We start from the raw sequence: 21,220 nt of genomic DNA on the forward strand, positions 1-21,220 counted from the left end.
ATACAAATAATAAAACAGCGGATCGAATGTTGTCTTAACAACATCTACGACACTTGTGATAACGCGGTGTTAGTTAAATTTACCAACCATAGTTACCCTGAATCTATTTGTTTGAACTATATGCACAAATATTGTTATTGATGTAGAAATGCAAACTAAAAATACCTCATAACGACTATGGTATTTAAAATATCGTAGTCTTTTCATTGCACTTTCCAGCGATTCAGTCGTAACAAATAGTATGTATATGACTACTATACTTATATTCCAACGAATTCCATGGAAAAATCACGATTTTTTGTTTCCTTTGCCTTGAATCCTGGGGTAAGAAAGGTTTAATGTTAAGGAACCAAAATATCGTGATTTAAATATTCCTCAGAGGATGTAGTAGAAAACAATGGTTAAAAGTATGTATTGGATATTCGCCATGATGATCTCTCCTGTGCTCGACTGTTGCAAGCTTTCGGACTCTTTCATACGGTCGTTTTTGTTCAAGTGGTCATGCTCTTTGTGACTGTGATTATCGTGGTCATGATTGCTGCCGTAATCGTGTTGGTGACCATCAGAACCCTCATCGCGATAACGCGTTATATCCCAAGATTCACCTTTGCTTTGTTTTTGCGAGTTTCTTCTAACTCTCTTCATGGGCGCATGTCTCAAAAGTTCTGTATTACTCGATGAGTTATTCGAACTCGCTCTTTCCGGTCGCTGAAGCTCTGCAGATGAATTTGAACTTTCGGTTACTAAGTCAAACAAAGAACTTGACTTTGGACTCCTTTTGTTAGTGCTTGAAGCAATAGTTAGAACCGGAAAATGTAAATGGACGTTGTCAGCAGCCATCTCCATGTCATCTACAAAATTCAGTTTCGATTTCATCCTACTAAGTTGTGTTTTCTTTTTATATTGTTTCTTGATTCCATGTCTATCAGGCGGAGATGGAATGAAAACTGGTTCCAAATTCTCGTTGTACCTTTCAGAGGTTATCTTTTTGGCAGCTTCGTCTTGTTGCATCTCGGAACTTCTCTCCGAATTGGTAGTGTTTTCGTTATCAACGTTCTTCTTCATTATAATGGGCTTAAATCCTTTTTCGATTACAATGGTTTTTGGATCGAAACCTGTATTTCTTGCCGGTTTCAAAAGCATCGACTTCAACAAAGCTGACGACTCCTCTGTCTGGGTGTTTTTAACTTCAACTTTAGCTATTGGTTGCTGCTTTACTTCTATCTTCATGAGTTTCGTTGGTTGATGATTACGCTGAGGGTTACTAGGTTTGCTGACGATTTGCATTCTCGACAGCATCGGTCTCTTGTGAACTTCTTTCTTTCTTTCGTATAAAACCGGTTGTTTGGGAGCTGACATAACAGAAGCAACCGGCACCTGCTGAGGATTATACGCAGCTCCCAGCAAGGGAATAATAGAAGGGTGTCGTTTAGGTGCCATCTGATAATATGGTCCAGCTGGAACCTGGGGTCTTCTTTGAACTATCATTATCTGAGGAGCCGGTAAAGGTTCGTGGACCGGCTGATTTCTCCCGTTACTCATTGGCTCTTTGACGTAGACAACATTCTCGATTGAAGTAGCAGTGGGCAGGTGCATGGTGGGTACGGAATAGGGAACGTGCATCGGCGGGTTCACCGCCCGGTTTATCAGAAAGGCCGGTGGTTGTCTCGCTACTTGACGATCTGGAATAATTTGAGAATTTTGTGAGTCAGGATCGAGCATGGTTGTATTGAAGGTTTTGATCTCAGCGATGTTATTAACGGATTCCTGGACACCCTGAGACAAGGATCCTGGCCCATGATGGTGGTTATAATGTTGATGGCGATCTAAGGGTGGTTGATTGTAGGAATGTTTGTTATTGTTATTATCGCTTTGAATGAAATAGTTGACGTAAGTCTCACGGGCGAGTTGTTTAGCGGGAAAACGTCGATGATGGTGATCTTCAGCACGCTCGGTTACTTTTTGCAGGGCATACACAGGCATAAGATGAGTTAATTGCGGAGGAAAGCGATAATTGTTGTGAGTGTAATGGTGATGATGCTTGGGAAGCAGATGATGGTCGCGAAGATAAGGACCTGTTATAAGCTTGTTGTTAATCGCCGATTTGGCATGATGATGGAGAAGCTGCGGGTGATGATGGGCTTGTCTATTTCTCAGGTACTCCAAGTCCCGAGAGGCGTACTCCTGGTGTTGCTGGAAGAACTCCGGTGAGGGCGTTACCTTGCTCGGGCTAGCAATAATGCTGGCTTCGCCTTCGAGATCACCAGTTTGCTGCTGTTGCTGATCAGGCGCCACTAAAACCTCGTGTAGCTCGCTAGCTTCTGGCTTTGGTGTGTCACACGTGTCGTGCACGTGTATTTTCCAACCCAAGTAGCGATGAGTGAAACACTGAAATTAGGGTTGAACGCTAATCTTAGCTAATTTTTGAAAATTTTATTTTCAAATGATTAAATTCATCTGATTGTAAGAAAATAATTACAGTTTCCACAACCAAAAATTTGATTGTTGCTCACAGCATTAAATAATCAGAATAATACTTTGCAATGATACAACAATGCTAGAAATCACTAGGTCAATAAAAATATAATAACTAACCTGGTAATAGACGGTATCAGGTGTCTTTTCATCGGGCACCCACGTGACGACTCCTGGCTCTCCTTGGTCACATTCAAGTGTCAGAGTTCGCTGATAAGCGCCAAAAGATGAGAATTCATCAGCAAGAGGTTCATTTTGATCTGGTTTCCAATTACATAGGCGGCCAACTCCGGTAGGTCGGACTACACCTCGTTGACGACGAACTCCAGCGAAGATCGTTATGTTCTATGGGAATGTATTTTACACTGTTTATGTTGATGGGCTTTAAGATAATTGATAACTGATGATCGAGGAAATCGAGTTTTTTTAAATTAAATTAATTATTATCTTATACTAGGAAGAAGATATGCAAAGCATAATTTGTTAAAGTATATTACGATGTGATAAAGGGTGTCACTGGTAAGTTTGTTACGGAATACTACAAAAAATTTACCGCTCGCTCTTCGGGCGTCTTGTGCTGGTAGCCACCAACGGGATCATTCGTGATGTAGAAGGGATGATAACGAGCGGGTATTTCAGGATTGTCTCCGCCCTCGACGACAAAAGTGTAGGTTTTGCCTCGTACCACATGAATTTCCGGTATGAGGAGGCCGTTGATGTACCAGGAAATTCCCCAGCCTACGTGACCTACAGTCAAATGGATTTTTAATAATAAGAAATTATCACTTTGGTAATAAAAATTACGTATCATCAGCTGAGGACGACCAAGATTTGTCACTATCAATTTACTTTTGAAAATTCCATATTTTATTAATTCGAACGTAGTCTGAAAAACGTAAGTAAACCCTCCAGCCGCAACACTCCATACTCATAACAAAGAAATCATACCAGTTATTGCAGGATATCCATGTGAGCCACCGGTTGGTCCCATTTGGGCATAAAAGACACCATCTTCGGGCTCGTAGCATTGAATGGGTGGAATTTCCCAAGCGTCATCCTGAGGTGCTGGCGCTGGGGTGGCCGGAATCCTCGAAGGCCTCCTTGTTGTTATTTCAATCTGTAATGCACCATTGCCAATTAAGCAATTCTCATGGATTATGATCACATCACTTTTTGACTGATGCATTTTCACTGATGCGTTGAGTGACCAAGTATAATCATCAAAATGGTGCATAGAAATCTCTGATGGATGCAAACCTTGTCATCCGTATGTTTTCCACGGCGATGTCCATCGCCCTGCTGGCGATGTTGCAACGGGGGAGCTTGTTGCTGCTGCTCGTGGTACTGCTGCCACTGCTGGCGTTCCTGGTACTGTTGTTGTTGCGCTTGGTTTTCCTGCTGTTGCTTTTGGATTTCTTGTTCTTGCTGATGTCGATTGAATTCTTCGGTCGTGGGGCAGTTCCAAGCCGGTGGGCGGCCAAAGTCGATCGATCGATCGCCCTTCAGGTAGAAGCTCGTGTGGAAGCTGACCTCGTTTTTGTCGTTCAGGGGTCCGATGGCCCAGATTATCGCCTGCGAACTGTTTGTCGTTATTGGAAGGTCCAATCCATCTTCGGCCTTCAACGGTCGCTGGTACGTCACGATGCTATAGCTGTTCACCATTGCCGCGTTTAATAGACGTACCGAGCTCGAGTTGTCCTGGAAATCGGTCATAACAGGATCGAGCTATAGGGCTGTTTTGTAATTTATCGTGGGATTTATTGTCATAAAAAAAAATAATTTTTTTTTTCCTCGGTCGAGGGAGAATATTGATTTTTTGAGGTCATGAGAAACGACGTTGAGGCTATTGATCATTGATAAACTGATGGATGCAGTAATTTTTCAACTGATTTGAACAACTAGACAATTCAACTCATTATTCATCGCTTTGTTAAATTATAGATTTTCATCAAGTAAGTAAATACTAAATCAATCGATTGTATAATTAAAATTTAAATTATCAATAATTACTATTGCGTTAATAAATGGACTGATTTTTTTCAAAAGTAAAGAACAATGAATTGCCATTGTATTTAATGATCAGTGACCCCGTATTTGTATAACTTGACTGTGACTATTGTTACCGTGTCCTTTCCTTGACTCCTATCGTAGGAAGTTATCACGTCCGTAGTTACGTGAAAAAAAAAAAAAATAAATAAATAAAAAAAGAAAATCCTTAAATCACAAAAGTCACCTGGATCCTAAGATCTGGACAACTGCCTCGTCCACCTGAGCACTGAGACTTGGATTCCAGGAAGTAATCGACCGCATACCCCTGCAACGTCTGCTTGTCAACCCAGGCGACGACCACGTCACCCCCGACCATGACACTCTTCTGCGGGTCCGCTGACAAGCCGAACGACATGTATTGGCCATTGTCTGCAAGACAAACAACCATATGCTTGAGTGAAGTTTGATGTGATGTGTTGGTATACAAGTACATGTGATTACTTTTTGATTCATCAATGAGACTGCGTCACAAATATTACACCTGCACCTAAAGTGTGTACCAATGTTGGTGGTGATAAAATTTTTGAAATTTTGTCTACGGGTGAGATAAAGCTAATCCCAAAAAATTATTTATTAATGTACTTGCAGGTGTATAGTTTTTTATTTTGATATTAAAATGATTTTGAAAAATTGTGTCATTAATAATTGTTTTCTTCATTTTGTTGTAAATTATTGAAGAAAATTTTTTTCTTTCACATATTATATTAAAACAGCAACATTATCCCATTGAACTAAGGTTTAGTTTGGGTGATTCAAAAAAATTATATTCAATCACATGAAATTTTACAAAAGGAGTTTCGTGAAGTTCAGACATTGTGTGGGAGAAAATACTTTGCAATAATAATGATATTTATTTTTTGTTCATTTTTTATTTAGTATAAGATCTTACGGATGTAACTAAATAAAACATTCAACTGTGCGTCTCTAGTCAAAAGTTTAATGGGACGATCGATCAGTCTAAATGAAATTATACCTATAAATGTATCGTAAGCTAGAAGAGAATAACGGAAGGCAAACACTGTGCAGATGCAATAAAAATAACGATTTCGATAAATTTTAAATTTCAGAAATATTGTAAAAATGTATAGAATTGAGTTAGAATCGAGAAAAAAATTACACGAAAAATTTTCAAAAAGTTACATTTAATAAAATTTAATAAGAGTCTAAATAAAATTGTGACGTTAACTGATTTACTTTCCCTCAGAAATACTTCTAAAAAAAAAGTTTAAAAAAAAAATTCATACGCAGCATAATTATGTTCTTAAAAAGAATGTACTTTTTTTCAGTGTTACCTAACGTTTTTTATTTTTTTCTGGAACCTCCTTAAGTATCACACAATTTCATAGCTAAGTTATTAAAATTAAATTCAGATCCCATGTGAGATTTAAATGCTTGCTTAGCAAAATTTTATTTTATTTTTTTTTCACTGACGTACGATATTTTTTTATCTACTCCACTTCCAAATGATTATTCAACTCATACTACGTAATTTTTGTTATGGTTAAAAAAAAAAGTCTGTTTAAAATGCGAAACCAGCATATTTATCAGCAAGTTTTCGTAACACTATAGAAAACTACAGCATGGCGATCGATCAAACAAAAGTTAACCACATATTTGTGTACATAGGGATATGTAACGGTAGGAGGCTCGTGAAATCCATACGCTCGTGAGATATGTTTAGGAGTGGACGATACATACAGAAACGATACAGAGCATGAGATGACGGGTGAAAGTGTCTTAAGTCTCGAGCAACACATACATTATGAAATACGACTCACAAATTATACTCTGCTCCGCAACTGTTCAGCAGTGCGAACACAAACATAATACATATTGTATGATGATAAATATGAATTTTAACATAAGAAAAAAAAACAATTTTTTTTTTTTTGATAGTCTACCCGTTTGTACTTGTATAACAGATGGCGTAGAGAGATCGATACGGAAACGCGTGATTGACTGTGTACGTACGTATTGCATGTTTTTGTATATGTATTGTAATCCTTTCTCCTCTTCCTGAATATCATTTCGCAATACTCGCTCGTGCAGTAGAAGGAAAGGTGATATACAGTGTCACTGTATTGCCTCCAGAGATAGGGACTATTACTTCTGTCGAGAAATTTCTTTGAGCATTTAACTATCCAATTACAGATGGGAAAATATATTCAAGAGGTGGTTATTAATTGTACTAACGAATAATTAAATTCAATCAGCAGTACAGTAATGAAGATATAAAAATATTAATTATCAAGAAGACTGATGACTCTACTAATAAGCGATCGAGTGGCTCCTTTGAGCCGCTACTTCGAGCTAAAAGAAGCTTTTACGTCGAGTAACATCAGAGTATGTGTATATGTATGAAAAGAGGATGAAGGCAAGCTGCTTCTCGAAAATATTAAGTTACAGCGTTGCTTCGGGTACGTCGACGTCCGAGTCGCATCAGCTTTTTTTTTTGTCAGATCCTCTTCCTTCCCGAGGACGCCGCGAGATTATAAAATAATCTGATTAAATGTCCAATCACGATAATTGGTCAGGTATTTCAGCCATTGTCTGCGGGATGAGTACGTACAATAATTAGTATACGTTTGCCATCTTTTTTTTTTTGTCCGCTAATAAGTTCTGGTGCTCAATTTAACTTTCGAGATTTCATTTTTTTTTCGTACGAAAAAAGAGTAGGCTTATAGAGAAGAGATTCGATTTTTATGTAAGGTGGGTTTACTACAGGGTTCTCGGGTACAAGTGTTTTTAATAATTATTGCAGTTGTTTAATGGTGAATTCATATTAACGATGTAACGATCTTTAGCTCGTTTTTGCAAATTTTCACGTAACAACCTGAAATTTTGAATTTAACTTCTTTTCATCGTAATCAATCAATTGTTAATCAATCACACAATTTTTTTTTTTTTTTATCATAAAACTCCCCTATCAAATCAAAAATAGTTACTTTAGTGAACTTTGTTCAAAAACTGCCCTAGATCCTTTGACACTATATGTTAAAAAATAATGTGGTATAATTATTTATAAAACAACTTCTTTACAATAAGCTCCTAATGTAATCAGGTATCAATAAGAACTATAGTTTCATTATTTCTTGTATCAATTATTAAAAAAAACACTTTGATATGCATAAGTACAATCATAAATGCGTGTGTCTTATCTTATCGCAAAATCGAAAATTAAGTTACTGTTACATAATAATTTTAATTAATAAAGAACGATTTATTGTATTTTATCTCGTACTAGTTTCAATTCTATCAACTTCAGAAATTTTACTTGCACAGTACCCTACAATTTTTTGAGAATCAATTCATATTTTTTTTCACCAGAGCGGACTTTGGATACGTTTATTAATTTTTTTTTTCTAAAAATACAAATTATGTACTGGTCGACATTTTTGTTTTTCAATATTATTCCTAATAGAATGCTGAATTTAATTTGAAAGAAATATGGCCCAAGCAAGCAAAAATATTTCTCAAAGTTTAATAAACTAAAATTTTTCAATTTTTTTACATTTAACGAGTTTTCATATACGTAGTTGCAAAAATGCAACTTTTACTAAACATCGTTCAAAACATTTTCCAAACAGTAATAAACCTTTTTCTCTCTTTATTAGTCTTTATCCTTACTTGCCATACATTGATCTCCAAGAAAAAATATTTTTGTTTATGCAATGAATTAATATTATGTCCATAAGTGATTCAATAATCCGTTACATCTGTAAATAAAGAAATGAGAAACAATATTTTGTTACTCATAAAATCTTGATGCGTTCCATTATAATCTCGTAATCTTGTAAATATAGTATAGTATAATCTCGTAAATGAATGAAAGTAACCACTTTAAGGCGCTTCTCCCGAAAAATGAACTATTATATTTTTGCTTGAAACTTTGTTTATTGCTAGATGACGTATTAATACACATTTTCTGAAAATTTGAGCAAAATTGTAAATTTAGTTTTTGCGTAAAACAATTTCAAAGTTCGACAAATTCGTATGCATCTCATCATCTAACACTCGGTGTCTTATGGCAACGGCTGTCGACTCACTGCTCTGTTTTGTAGATTACTCGGAAAATAAATTATTTGTCTTTGATTAAAAACCATCACCACATAGTTGTAAATTTCAGAAATGTTTTAGTCAATTGTCTAGAAACTTTGTACGTTTACTTCTATTAGTAATTTGAGTTTTAAAGTAGCAAGCAACGAAAATTAGAGGTTACTTTTGTCGCGAAATAATTTGGTGAAACGCATTTGGCAACATGTATCTTCTGCACCACATTCAAATTGAATTATGCACATAGGTATGCAGAATACTTGCGCAAAATTTTTTTTCTAATAATAACTAATCAGACAAGGTAAATAATTATTATTATTTATCTCATTTCGCGAAATAAGTACATGATTACCAACTTTGCACTCTAAATGATTTTCTAACTCATTTACCGACATGGTAACGCATATATAATTAACACTGGATGGTGTACCTCTCGAGGGAGAAGCGCCTTAATGTAAAATAAAGCAGAAGGTAGAGGTTAATGTGCTCCACAATGAAGATGGTTATCAGGATTTCATTTTATCCACCAAAACAATGCTTCCACGTTATTCAACTTTGTTCCTTTTGTTTTGCGTGCTTCCTGAGATAATTATCATACATAAAATTAAATTTTATGAAAAAACGTATACATTACTGCGAAGTTTATAAAATGAGAAATTAACATTTGGCAAGAATGTTTGATAACTCTACTGTATCAGAACCGAGAAATCTCAAAATAATTCGATCTGATATTTGATCACTCGTTGCAAATGAAAAAAAATTTTCAATTTCAACGATTTTTTCACTCAAAACTTATCGATTAAAATTAAAACTAAATGCTTAGTATTATTAATAACTCAAAATAAGGCTTCTACCGATTCTTTTTGAATTTATTCATGAGTAATATTTTTTATTTACTTGAGAAAAAAACATTTTTTTACTGTATTGTACGCAATGCTAACAAAAAAAATTTACCAAACTATTTGTTTATGACATACCTACACCTACTAAAGGAATACATTTTCATTTTTAAACTTTTTGGTTATAATTTTGATTGACAATTGAATGAAACAGTTCACACTTGTATTTGACTTCCAAAAGTAGAGACAGGCAAGTAAGGTAAGACGAGCCAATGATCCGGCTAGTTTACGCAAATCAAGCGGTAAGCGTGAAGTATCATTCAGGCAGCTTTGCTTAAAAAGTGATTATTTCGCAAAAAATCACATAAATGGAAAATCACGAACAAAAAAAAAAAAAAAAAAAATTCAAACGCAAGAATGAGAAAAGCATTCGTTACATGCTTGATATTCTAAAATTACTAAAAAAAATGTTAAACCTAATTAAACTAAAACAAATTTTGAGTGGTTGAAGTCATTACCATAAAAAACAAAAAAACGAGTTGTTAATGTTTCCGCTGTGACGCGGAACCGAAAACAAATATTGTCTATCAGTAAAATCGACAAGACTCCCGAAGTACGACCGATTAGACTGTGGGTTGGACATTATTCAAATAAATCGTGATTTAATTACGTTTTACAGCTTGTAACATTATACCAGGCTAGACAAGAGCTTGCAGTAAAACAATTAGCTTTGAACTTACAAAAATTAAAATCATTGCTAATTACTGCACCCAACTTGTACACATATTTTTATTTAGCGTCATTGGGAGGACAATTTTTTGTGTGATCTGAGATGACGGAGATCTGTAACATAATTACTTAAAGCTTGCACGAAGCATATAATGCACATTCTCATACACACAATGGATTTAATAAAATAAATAAAGATAAAGCAACGAGTCTAGAGAAATTGGTCAGACTTACCGAGTTTTCCAACGAGCTGCACGACTATACTGTCCCCAGCGACGGCCCATCGAACCTCGAAGGTCAGATTCTCGTCCAGGACTTCGCAGTTCAGCTTCGACTGTAAAAAAGTAGAAAAAAAAAAAAACCAAGTCGATATAGTTACACGTATCTGCGGACCATTGTAAGCGGAGCTAGTCGTTGAATTAAAGGAGTGTACACGGAGATAAAAATAAAGTAGAGCCCGGAAACAGTATCGAAAAGTTGGTACGGCGAACGAGTCGGAAAGTTCACCAATTAGTACAACGGAGTCCAAATGATGGCTATTGCAGTTGCGGTGTGTGTGGCTTCGATTTTCGGGGTAATCAAATGGCTGTATGCCCCGCAGCCAGTGTGACTTTAGTGAGCATTATATTTACGTGCTGAGTAAAGTTTTGTTTGCATTTCTGAAATATGAGTTTATTCCAGCACTTGTACCAACATTTTTTGTACTCCTTACTCAATAACGGGGAATACATAAATTTTTACTTTTTGGTCGAGCATTATTACATTCATATGTTTTGGATACAACGTAGCTCGTTACAAATATCCTTGTACCGGTAAAAAGGTGTATATTGATATGTACGGGTTAAGGTCATCGGAGTATGAGAAAATTTGGTAACCATGTTTTTTCAGCACAAATATTTTTGTGATTTCTCAGTATATTTATCGACTTTTTTGATGGGCATTCCTGAAAACTGTCTCGCTGGTCGATACGAACAACACTAATAATCTTGAAGCTGACATCCCCAAGGATGAGGTCTTGTAATCAAAAAGGATATCTTGTTGGGAGACAATAATAGTTTATTTTTTTCTTTGCTTCGTGAAATATTTAATTCGTTACTATCTTGTGATAAATGTACTTTTTTTTTTTTTTTTTTTTTTTAATAATAATAATAGAAAAACAAGAAGAAGAAAGGTTAAATATGAAACGTGAAAATGCATGTATACTTTATCATCTTTTTATTTTAGAAAAAGGTGCAATTAACCTTGACATTCTAGAAAAATAGTGTACAATATGTTTACAATAATTAAAAATAATATCTTACGTGCGAATTGTATACACTGACGAAAATATTAATAACGTATGAAATAACACTCGTCGAGTATCCAAAGTTCTTTATGTGCGCGTTTTTTTTTCGTCAAAAGTGGGAGATGTAATCTTACGAATGACTGTAAACTCGTACCATCATGATTCGGTTTTTTTTTTTTTTATTTTGTAGAAAAAAAAAAGTTTTTTAAAACATTAAAAAACACACTTTTTAAAATCATTTTTTAAATTTACTTTGAACACGTTTCGCTCTAAAAAAAAAAAAAGAAATCAACATCATAAAAATTTCTAAAACCTTTGATGATTCAACGTTTTATCAACAATTTTTCAGTTTAAAATATCTTTATGCTAGCGAAAATTGTATTGGTTGGATGAAAATTGATTTTTTTTATAAAAGTCACTTCATTACTGTCCAATTATTCGAAATCTTGCTAAGTATTTCGGAATTACTTTTGGGTGTTGACCATAACAACAACCAAGTTGGTCAACGTAGTAAACGAATTAAAAAACAACGGTGAATGTTATGGTATATATCTCTTTAACTATCACCCCATATTTATTTCTAACGTGACAAGTAACACGTACCATTAAAACCTCACCGACTTGATTGAAAAAAAATTTTCACACAAGTAGGCTTTCTAAAATTAAGAGAAAAATATTGTATGTATAGAAATACATTCACCACTAAAACTACACCTACGAGACTACGATATATCCTCAAAAATTGACGCAATTCACAAATAATAAATTGAATTTAAGCACACAAAAGCACTGGCCCTGAAAGTCACTTGTTCCCGATTTACAGCCACCCTCTCTGTCTCCTATTCATCCCCCCTCCTTCTCCATCCTTTTCATGTAGCCGACATTCGATGTTAATCCAATAATCGATTTCTCTTATCACAGTCGTGGAGGTAATTAATTTTCTCCTTCTCTCGCGAACCCTCCAAATGCATGTTATGTTCACATGCATACGTTGTTCCGCTATATTATTACAAACGCCCCTGTTGTAGCGGAAAGCAAAAATAAGTGATCCTCCCTTTTTAACGCTCACTCTATATTTTTTTTTTTTTTTTTTTTCCTGTTTTATATATTAATAAAAAGCGAGTATTTTTATTATTTTTTTTGTTCAATCGCTCGATACACTGGCTCTTTGAAAACCTATCGTATACACTGACTCTGTAAACACATCGATCGGATGCACGTAGGTTGTAAACTTTTATATTTTCTTTTTTTATTTGCACGCCCGCGGGCCTCCAGCTTATATACTGTTCCGAGAAAAAAAAGCTACGATGTTTTTAATAACAAACGGAAACTTGCCAAAGTTATGAGTATATTCGTTATTGGACGTTACCCGGCGTTGGCAATGGATATATGGGCTATAAGTACTTTCAACGGAGTAGAAAAAAATGTTATTTCAACGCCAGTCTTCCCACGTTGATTGGATCCCGTTAAAGCGAAATATTTTCCGTGTTATTAGTTTTTTAAGGTATTTATCGTGCTTTTTTTCGCATGCCAAATAATCAGTGGCTCTCTCGCGCGCCTTTGACTATGAAACCAAACGAATGACGCACAGAAACAGTTTTGCAAAGTAATGTTTGTGATTTAGCGTATAATATTCTTCCACTTGTCAAAAGAAGTTTTCCATGGTGCTCTCCTCAAAAGCTTGTGTATTTCAAATTGTGAATTCCGTGAAAGAGCCACCTCGCTTTTGAGCTGACGTGGTGCGCGTGTTTTCCAAATTAATGTACATTTTAATGAAAATTCCACGAATTTCATGCTTTTGACAAAAGAAAAAAAAAGCAAATTAAATAATTATAATTAACGTCGCTCGAAATTCGAAGGGCTACACAAGCCCCGTCATCATTATCACCATCTATATATACTGAGGGGGACTATACACTGCGTGTTGCTGTGCTCGTGACGTGTTGATTAATTAACGCAACACACGTTTTTTTCCCCCTATTCATCGCAACCTTCGGAAAATCATAGAGGTCATGACCCAGCTTTTCGAAATGAAGTAAAGTAAGTGCTTTAGTTGACTAACAATGACCTGCAATACAACCCCCCACGCCATGCACACTCAAGAGGTAAGGTACACAAGTAAATGAATTAATTCATATAGATGAGCTAGTAAATTTTACTGATTATTGTGCATGTATTACAAGAAAATTAAAGCAACATTAGAGACCAAAAATTATTTTTAATTTAATGAATCCGGGGGGGTATTTTCAATGTTCATAGAACATTAACAAAACTTTGTTTAACCACTTTTTTAGATGTATGCTTTACAGGTGCAACATGACATTGTTTTTCGAACGTTTTATACTAAATGATGAAAGAATTTGATACACGTTGACTATTGCAACACAACAGTAAAAGCATCATACGCTCAAAAAACTTTTAATGAATTTCCAATGAAAAGCAAACATTTTAAAAACACTTTGCATTATTTTTTGCTGTTAGAGAAACAAACAATACCACAAAAAAAAAATATTTTTATCATCAAATTTTGTGAGTCATGCCCTTTCTCCATTTATATTAAATATATTTATATTGTATTAAATATTCATCAGCATACTTCAACTGATTCTTTACATTTTCCGTGTTTGACTGGCGAAAAATGGAAAAAAAAAAAACCAGACAAGTCGCCGAGCTAAAAGACGCACTTATAAAGCTACGTGCGAAAAAAAAGCTACACATGCATGCGTACGCGTGGGTGGAATGTGTATCGTGGGAACAAGAAAACGAACGAGAGAAAGGAGCACCTAAGTTATACAGCACTATGTACGTACTTAGCAAAAGCCGGTTTTTTGCCGAGCACGACCCTATTAATAATCTGCGGCGACCGCGTGGTTTTGCCAGCCTCGTCCTTCAAATGCAAATGCGAACCCCGTGATTGCGAACTTTGCTTTGCTCGTCTATTCAAAATGAATGATACTCTCGTTACCGTCCGGACCATATCATGACCCGTGGCTGGAATTATTTTGAGGTTAGTTTTTGGGTTTTTTCGGGGTTGCTTGCTTTCATTCCTATTTTCGGGGGTTTTAAAAGGTCGAGACTTTTGCTCTGGTTTTTTTCTCTTTTCTTTCTAAACATCCAACCATTCGTTAATTAGTGATAAAGTCTTTTAAAGCAAAAAAAACTTTCTTTTGACAGCTAGGGAGGAGAAAATAAATCTCTCTCATTGTTACAACGAGTACGTTTGGATAAAATCAGCATTTGATTAAAATTTCTTAAACTTTTTTCGAGATTTAAAAAACAATCAAAATAAAGATGCACTTTTCTTACACTATCTGTCTCACGATACTGTTAACTCGTGATATTCACCTATTACGAATAAGTCATATATATAAGTACTGATAGAAAAAACAGAAATCAACAGTCACTGTAGAGATTTACGATTGCTCCGATTTTCCTTTTTTTAAAGTCAATGGAGCCTGAAGTAACATACTTTTTGGTAAGTAACAACATAGAGGTAAAGATTTGGGTACAAAATTACGGGATTATAAAGTAATGTGTCAGGAAAAAAAAAAAAAAAAAAAAGAAAATTACTGCATGCAAAACAACGTAAATGAAAATAGTCGCATAAATTTCTCGTCATATAGTATATACGTATATGTAGCAGTGGAGAAGCTATCGACGTAATGGGAAATTTGGTCGCAAAACATGCCCGTGAGAAAATTACCGCAGCGAAAAGAATGTGACAATTAAAAAGTTAATGCACCGCTTTCGTCCACCTCGAAAGACGTCTTACTTCCGCGATAGTGGCAGAAACAAAGGTACCGCCTCTTCCTTCCGCTCTTTTTTTTTCTGTCTTGACGAGTGACTCAATTTTCCCTTAATGGCCACGTGTCGCCTGTGGGCCATTATTGTTTATTTATACGTTGTGTTTAGTTACGTACTAATGAGTAAAGTAGAAAATGTTCTCGATTAAAGTCCGTTTTTCATGGTACACGTTGAAGAATGGAAAAAAAAACTCTCGGAAACTGAGCTCATCTTCGGGGCTCTTGTGGAAACATGCCAGCACAGTGTGTTTTACTGCACGTCCTATACGTGTATACGAGTTCTGTCCGCCGGTAAATTCCTCTCCGGAAAAACGAATTGCTCGGGCGAGCGAGATAAAAGGCAAAGTATCGGATTTTTTCCGTCCCAACTCCCTTGAATTTTTGTTAATTTCCTCCTTTTTTTTAGCAAGATAGAAGAGAAAACGGGATTTCTCTCGTCGTTGCTTATTTTGGCCCCATTGGCAATTCTGTCACCGATGGCTCGTCTCATCCAAATGTTTTCGTGAGAAATACTGCTTCCGCGTGTCGAAAATGGTAACTTTTCATTTTTTTTTTTTTCTTTCACATACACTTTCACCGATTTTATTTTTTACTTTGTGACAATCACGCAAGTACTTTATCGAAATTTTTCTTTTCCATGGTATCCATCGCACTAAAAAAGCACAAACTCCGTATTTCCAATCTAATGTGTGTACGTGACGATCAAAACTTTTAATAATTTCTCTCTCTTCTTCTAAATTCGTCTTCATTTGTAAACTGAGGTAATACCAATAATCAGATCACTTTACGAGTTTATATACTTCTAGTATTTTTTTTTAAAGTGATCCAATACATTTTTTTTACTTTACAGTACTTAAAAAAACAAAGTTCGAACGAATGTATACTAGCAACTGGTCAAAAATTAAGGTACACGTCCCAACTGTCTTAGATTCGTGAAAATCTGTGTTATTGGGTTTGAAAAAGTAATATTGATTTTTACCTCAGACTGGGTTTCAAAAGTAGGAATTTTATTGCCATCAATATCCAAACAAACCATTATTGACCCAGTCAATTTTACATCATAAAAAACAAACAATGTTTTTGGCCGTGGTAATAAGTACATGCTCTTACAATTTGTCAAATCGGCTTATTCAACACATTCGTTGTCTTTCATCCAATTGTATGCATGTATGTGCTGAAATTTGCGAATAGACTTTCCGCACCATCTGATCTAAAAATTTGTACAAAAAAAAAAAAAAAAAAAAAAAATGAAACATTCCACGAACAATTCAAATAACATCACGATAAGCTGTCCTGGCTCACTTATTGACATGACCTAACTTTTGCCGTTTTTCAGTATTGAATATAAAACACTGCAGAATCCTATCGGATAAACCCATTGGCCGAATACCTGGGTCTCGAAGCTTCGACAACGTGTCTCCACAGGTCGTCACGTCTAGAAAAAAAAGTACCCCCAACGAATATCAAACGAAACACAAACTCCCTCTACTCGACACCATTCCCAAATAGACGAGAGTACAACTTCTCCGTCCATCGATCACACCCACGCATCATCCATCCGAGTCTGCACATTACGCGGTGCATTTTAATACTGGACGCGGTAAGCCTCGACCCTCCGCCTCGGGCCCTGGTACTGCTGGAAGCGCGCGTGGGCCCTGACATCGTCGCGGTGCCCCGACGCGGCCCGACGACCCACCGCCCCGTCCTCGGGGCCCAGCCGGTGCAGCCCACCCCCGGCGAGGCCGTCTATCTGGTAGTCCACCGCGGGGATGATCTGCACGTCGGTGACTCCCTCGCGGCGCTGGATCGGGGGTCGGTAGGTCGTCGGGCGCTGGTGCGGCTGCTGTTGGCGATGGGGCCGCTGCTGCTGGCGCGCTATAACCCCGGACCCCGACTCGGGGAGGTTTTGTTCTTGCGTGCTGTAGTACGCCTGTCCCTGCCCTCCGCGCGCATTCTGCAACACAAAAGGACAGAGACACGGCTCTCTCGTGCATTACGTTCGCATTTCATTTTACTTACTCATATATATGTACCTACTCATTTGTTCGTTGCACTGAGAGGAAAAAAGAAAATCTATAAGAGACTTTTTACTATTTGAACAATAATCTTTTATGTTTAGAGCAGTTATTTTTGTTGTACTTAAGTACAGTGAGTTTGTACAAAGGAAATTACCGGCCAGAATATGGTAAAAATTGGGCTGGCCAAAGTAACAAGCTCCCACATACCAGATTACCATTCTAGCACTTTTTTTTTTTTTTTTTTCTCTCAGTGCGGGTGCTTGTCTTTTCGTTCGCCAGCCCCTCCAGCTTTGTTTTTTTTTGTTTTTGTCCATTTTGGTGCAAACATGAGTCTCTCTTTTTTATTAAACGGGGCGCGTACAAGGTGCACTCCTCTCTCCCGCCACCGCGGCTGCAGGTACACACACATAATATGGTCTGACGACCCGTGTATGACGTATTCGTAGTCACGGGGGGTGGTACAAGTATACACACACGATTTTCGTTTGTCGTCCGGTGTATGCAAACGCATTCTCAAGCACCGTGTAATGGCCTTTCGCGCGTTTACCGTCCATTAGTACAAGTACATGTACGTAGGGCGCGCACAGCCGTGACGTTTCTATGTCACGTGGGCGTGGGGTGGAAAAATGGCAAAGAGGCGGGTAATAGTTGAGTTTTCAGAAAAAAAAAAAAAAAAAAAAAAAAAAAGGTTAAGTGACAGTCGCTCGAGGGGAGCCGTGTCTCCGAAAGTGACGGAGAAATCGATCTTGTTTGCGGCGATGGGCTTTCACGTGTTTGTACGAACGCGTTTGGTCGAGGTCCCCCGAGGAATGCGCGCTCGCAAGCCGGTACGGGTATAGAAAAAGTGCATTTACAGAGACGCTCGGCGATTTGCGTGCGAAAGGTTTGTATACGTGGATGGATCGAGAGAGGAAGGAAAATAGAGTAAATGAGCGTAGGTGTGCGCGGAGACTCGGGAGAAATCGGCATATGCTTGGAGGGGGGGAAGGGTATACAAAAAAATAAATACGAGTGGGTACAGTGAGTTGTACATGCACTTTCGTTAATTGTGCGAGATGTTTATGGGTGAGCGATTTTTTTTACCCCCTCTCTCTCTGCTTTAGTTCGTGAGAAAAGTGATGCGTGGAAGTAGAATTTTTTTTTTTTTGCTTGCTAAGCGCTCCATTAATGTTTATCTACTTTGTGTTTTTGTGCTCGTTTGGGTAACTGCAGGTATGACCTAGATTTTTTTTTTTCTCTTCGACGACGAGTGTGACGCAGCTGCTTACGCGGGCAGATAGGATTAGTCTTGTTGGTATACATGATTTTACGACAAATTAATATTTTTCGTACGAGTAATGGGTACCGATGGAACTTTATTGTCACTGAGAAACATTGTTGCACCTTATTTGTATTTTATGGCAATATTTCGATAATCATGCGTCTTCCTATGACTACTACCAACAGCGTATGTCACTTTTTACAACTTCTATTGTACCGATGCCTCGATGGTTGGAGTGAAATTTTTTTTCAAGACTTCAAAATATTGTCACTTTTACAAAGCACGAAGAAAAATATTCGGGTGATTTTAAAAAATTGAACAAGGTGTGTGGATGTCTTTTTGAGAAAAGGTAAAATTTACACATGTTTAACTTAAACTATAAATTTTGTTTCAGAAAACAGGGTGAGAAGTATTGAAAAATTTTTTATTTCTGTTTATTTATTGCTTGAAAATAAAAATATTTAAAAACTGTAATATTAATGCTGTAAATTATATGAAAACACTAACTACTTCAACAAAATTTAATGAGTAACGAGCACGTAACATTTTTTCAAAAATTCGTTTAATGACGAACTAAAATCGATGATTGCAATAGTAGTGCTGCCCCAATTTTTATATATGGAAGTACATCTTCCTGCTATGCTGCACGACCAATTTTTCACATGACTCCAACAACATTCGTGGTTACTTCCATTTAGATAATATTCGGTATGTTGAGCTGATGTAAAAAAAATTGTACATGCTTTGTAGGTGGATACATTATGAGGATATTAATATCCTTAATTTATTAATTTTGTATTCACGTGTCTTTTGTAAAAAATCGATAGATATTTTGTACAATTCGTTTGTGGTTATTTACGATGTACAAAAATTAAGAAATGGTTTATTAAAGTAATTTGGATGTAGTTAATAACTAGAAATTTATGGTTTTCATGAAACATTGGTGCATACATTTGTAAGAGTTTTGTACCAATTTATTTTATTTCGATTACGCGTACATGTAAAAAAAGGCGGTGAATTTTTAATAGAAAAACTTATATTCGAAAGTTTTACCATAAATATATTGATGACTCTTTGTGAAAACTTATATCACTACAAAATTAAAAAAATTTTTTTTTAATGAATAAGTTTCCTTATCCAAGGCATATATCGAGTCAAAATTTGGCTCATTTTTAGAGCAGCAATTTAATCAGATGAGTAAGTTTTTGTTGAATAATTTGGGCCCCTAATTATTAATTACCACACATACAATTATACACATACGTTCCTGTTCTACTGTAATATGTTAACCGGTGCCAATGTATTGGTACGAACCTTCCTAATCCTTTTTTTTTGTAATTTTTTTGTTGACGATATCTATTTTAAGTACTGCTTCTTCCAATCATAAAAATTAAAAATTTTTAACAATCAATAGTATTACTTAAATGTTATTAAACTCCACTCCAACTAATTTTTTTACATAAATAGAAACAAGAATTTTTTGGTTTACTTACTGGGCTAGTACTATTAAATGCAAATTGAGATTGTAATCAATAAAATACTCGCACCCTCACACAAATTTTTTTTTTTTTGAGGGTTTGATTCCTGGTCAAGGCATTCGGATTTTTCCTCCAAGGATTCTCTCGCAGAGTATAAATGACACCAACTCTTTCGATTAAAATTAAATTTTAAAAATAATCTACATAAATAATATTGATATATAAGATGAGGAAAACTCTGTTTCTGAAAGCGATTAGAAAAAAAAAAAAACAGTAATTTTAAAAACAGATTATCATACAGTTGGTAATCTTTAATCGCAAAGAATATTAAAAAGTTTTAATCGATAAATACAAATGACTGCATGTATCTACTAAGATTACCACAAAGCCTTGAATAATAATAATGAATACACTGCGTTTAAGGATTTTCAAACGTATAATATTCCAGAACAAAAATAACGAAAAAGAAAAAGCAAAAAACTATTTTTTATCATTCCACTAGTATAGTGATAAATCTCAAAGGATTGGTTTTAATCTCAACATCCATTAATTTATACGTGCATAATTTGCGGCAATGAATTTAAGCTATTTGGTAGTTTTCACTAATTTTCATGATAAAATATTGAGAAATGATGATTATGGTTAAAAAATAGGGCAACTGATGGCGCTTCTTAGAATTTTTTCATCTGTATCAACTGTAGTACGATTACTACTGATAATTAGAGCTAAACTTAACGTGCATTATGCAAAAAATTAATGAAAAAAAATTTGCAAATGTAAAAACCCTATTATACATGGACCCAAAAAATGTGTAGTGATCAGTGTATTATACATTAATTTATTGACATCCAAAACTTCACAAACACAATGTCAATTACATTCTTCCAAGGTTGAAACCACCAGAATCAACAGCCATAGACAGCAGCTGCGTTCAACGACAGAGTTTCAAGGATCCCTATTATTTTTCCAGCTTTCACCGCCCGCAGCTGATGCGAGAAATTTACCGTGAGCCACCCTGCCCAGCTGGTAATAGGAAAATCACCTAGCAAAAAAAAAATTGCCCGTGTGTAGAGGTATGGCCAACATGTAACAGGTACAACTTGTACCGGCTGCATCGCTAAATAAAAGTAGCAACGGAAAATTTGTTTTCTCCGTGGTTTTCTTTACCCTCCGTCCGAGCATATATTTACCCCTATATTATGTACTTGTGTAAATGTAACAGAGCGTCGA

At 36.0% G+C, this 21,220-nt stretch overlaps 1 protein-coding gene across 1 annotated transcript in view; it reads right to left on the reverse strand.

Annotated features, from left to right (window-relative positions):
* Nucleotides 1-214: 214 nt before the first annotated feature.
* Nucleotides 215-21,220, reverse strand: part of Skeletor (DM13 and DOMON_DOH domain-containing protein skeletor) — a 63,800-nt gene continuing 42,794 nt past the window's right edge. Inside the window, exons 7-13 of the mRNA XM_089590437.1 lie at nucleotides 10,380-10,479; nucleotides 4,709-4,893; nucleotides 3,862-4,173; nucleotides 3,424-3,592; nucleotides 3,029-3,222; nucleotides 2,596-2,820; nucleotides 215-2,388 (exon numbers count right to left, since the gene is read on the reverse strand). Coding sequence (XP_089446563.1) covers nucleotides 376-2,388; nucleotides 2,596-2,820; nucleotides 3,029-3,222; nucleotides 3,424-3,592; nucleotides 3,862-4,173; nucleotides 4,709-4,893; nucleotides 10,380-10,479 — 3,198 coding nt within the window. The 3' untranslated portion in view covers nucleotides 215-375. The remainder of the gene's footprint in view (nucleotides 2,389-2,595; nucleotides 2,821-3,028; nucleotides 3,223-3,423; nucleotides 3,593-3,861; nucleotides 4,174-4,708; nucleotides 4,894-10,379; nucleotides 10,480-21,220) is intronic.

The sequence above is a fragment of the Copidosoma floridanum genome, unplaced genomic scaffold, assembly GCF_036245765.1.
Source record: "Copidosoma floridanum isolate Cflo_tuat_1 unplaced genomic scaffold, Cflo_Japanese_pri ptg000012l, whole genome shotgun sequence".
Lineage (NCBI taxonomy): Eukaryota > Metazoa > Arthropoda > Insecta > Hymenoptera > Encyrtidae > Copidosoma > Copidosoma floridanum.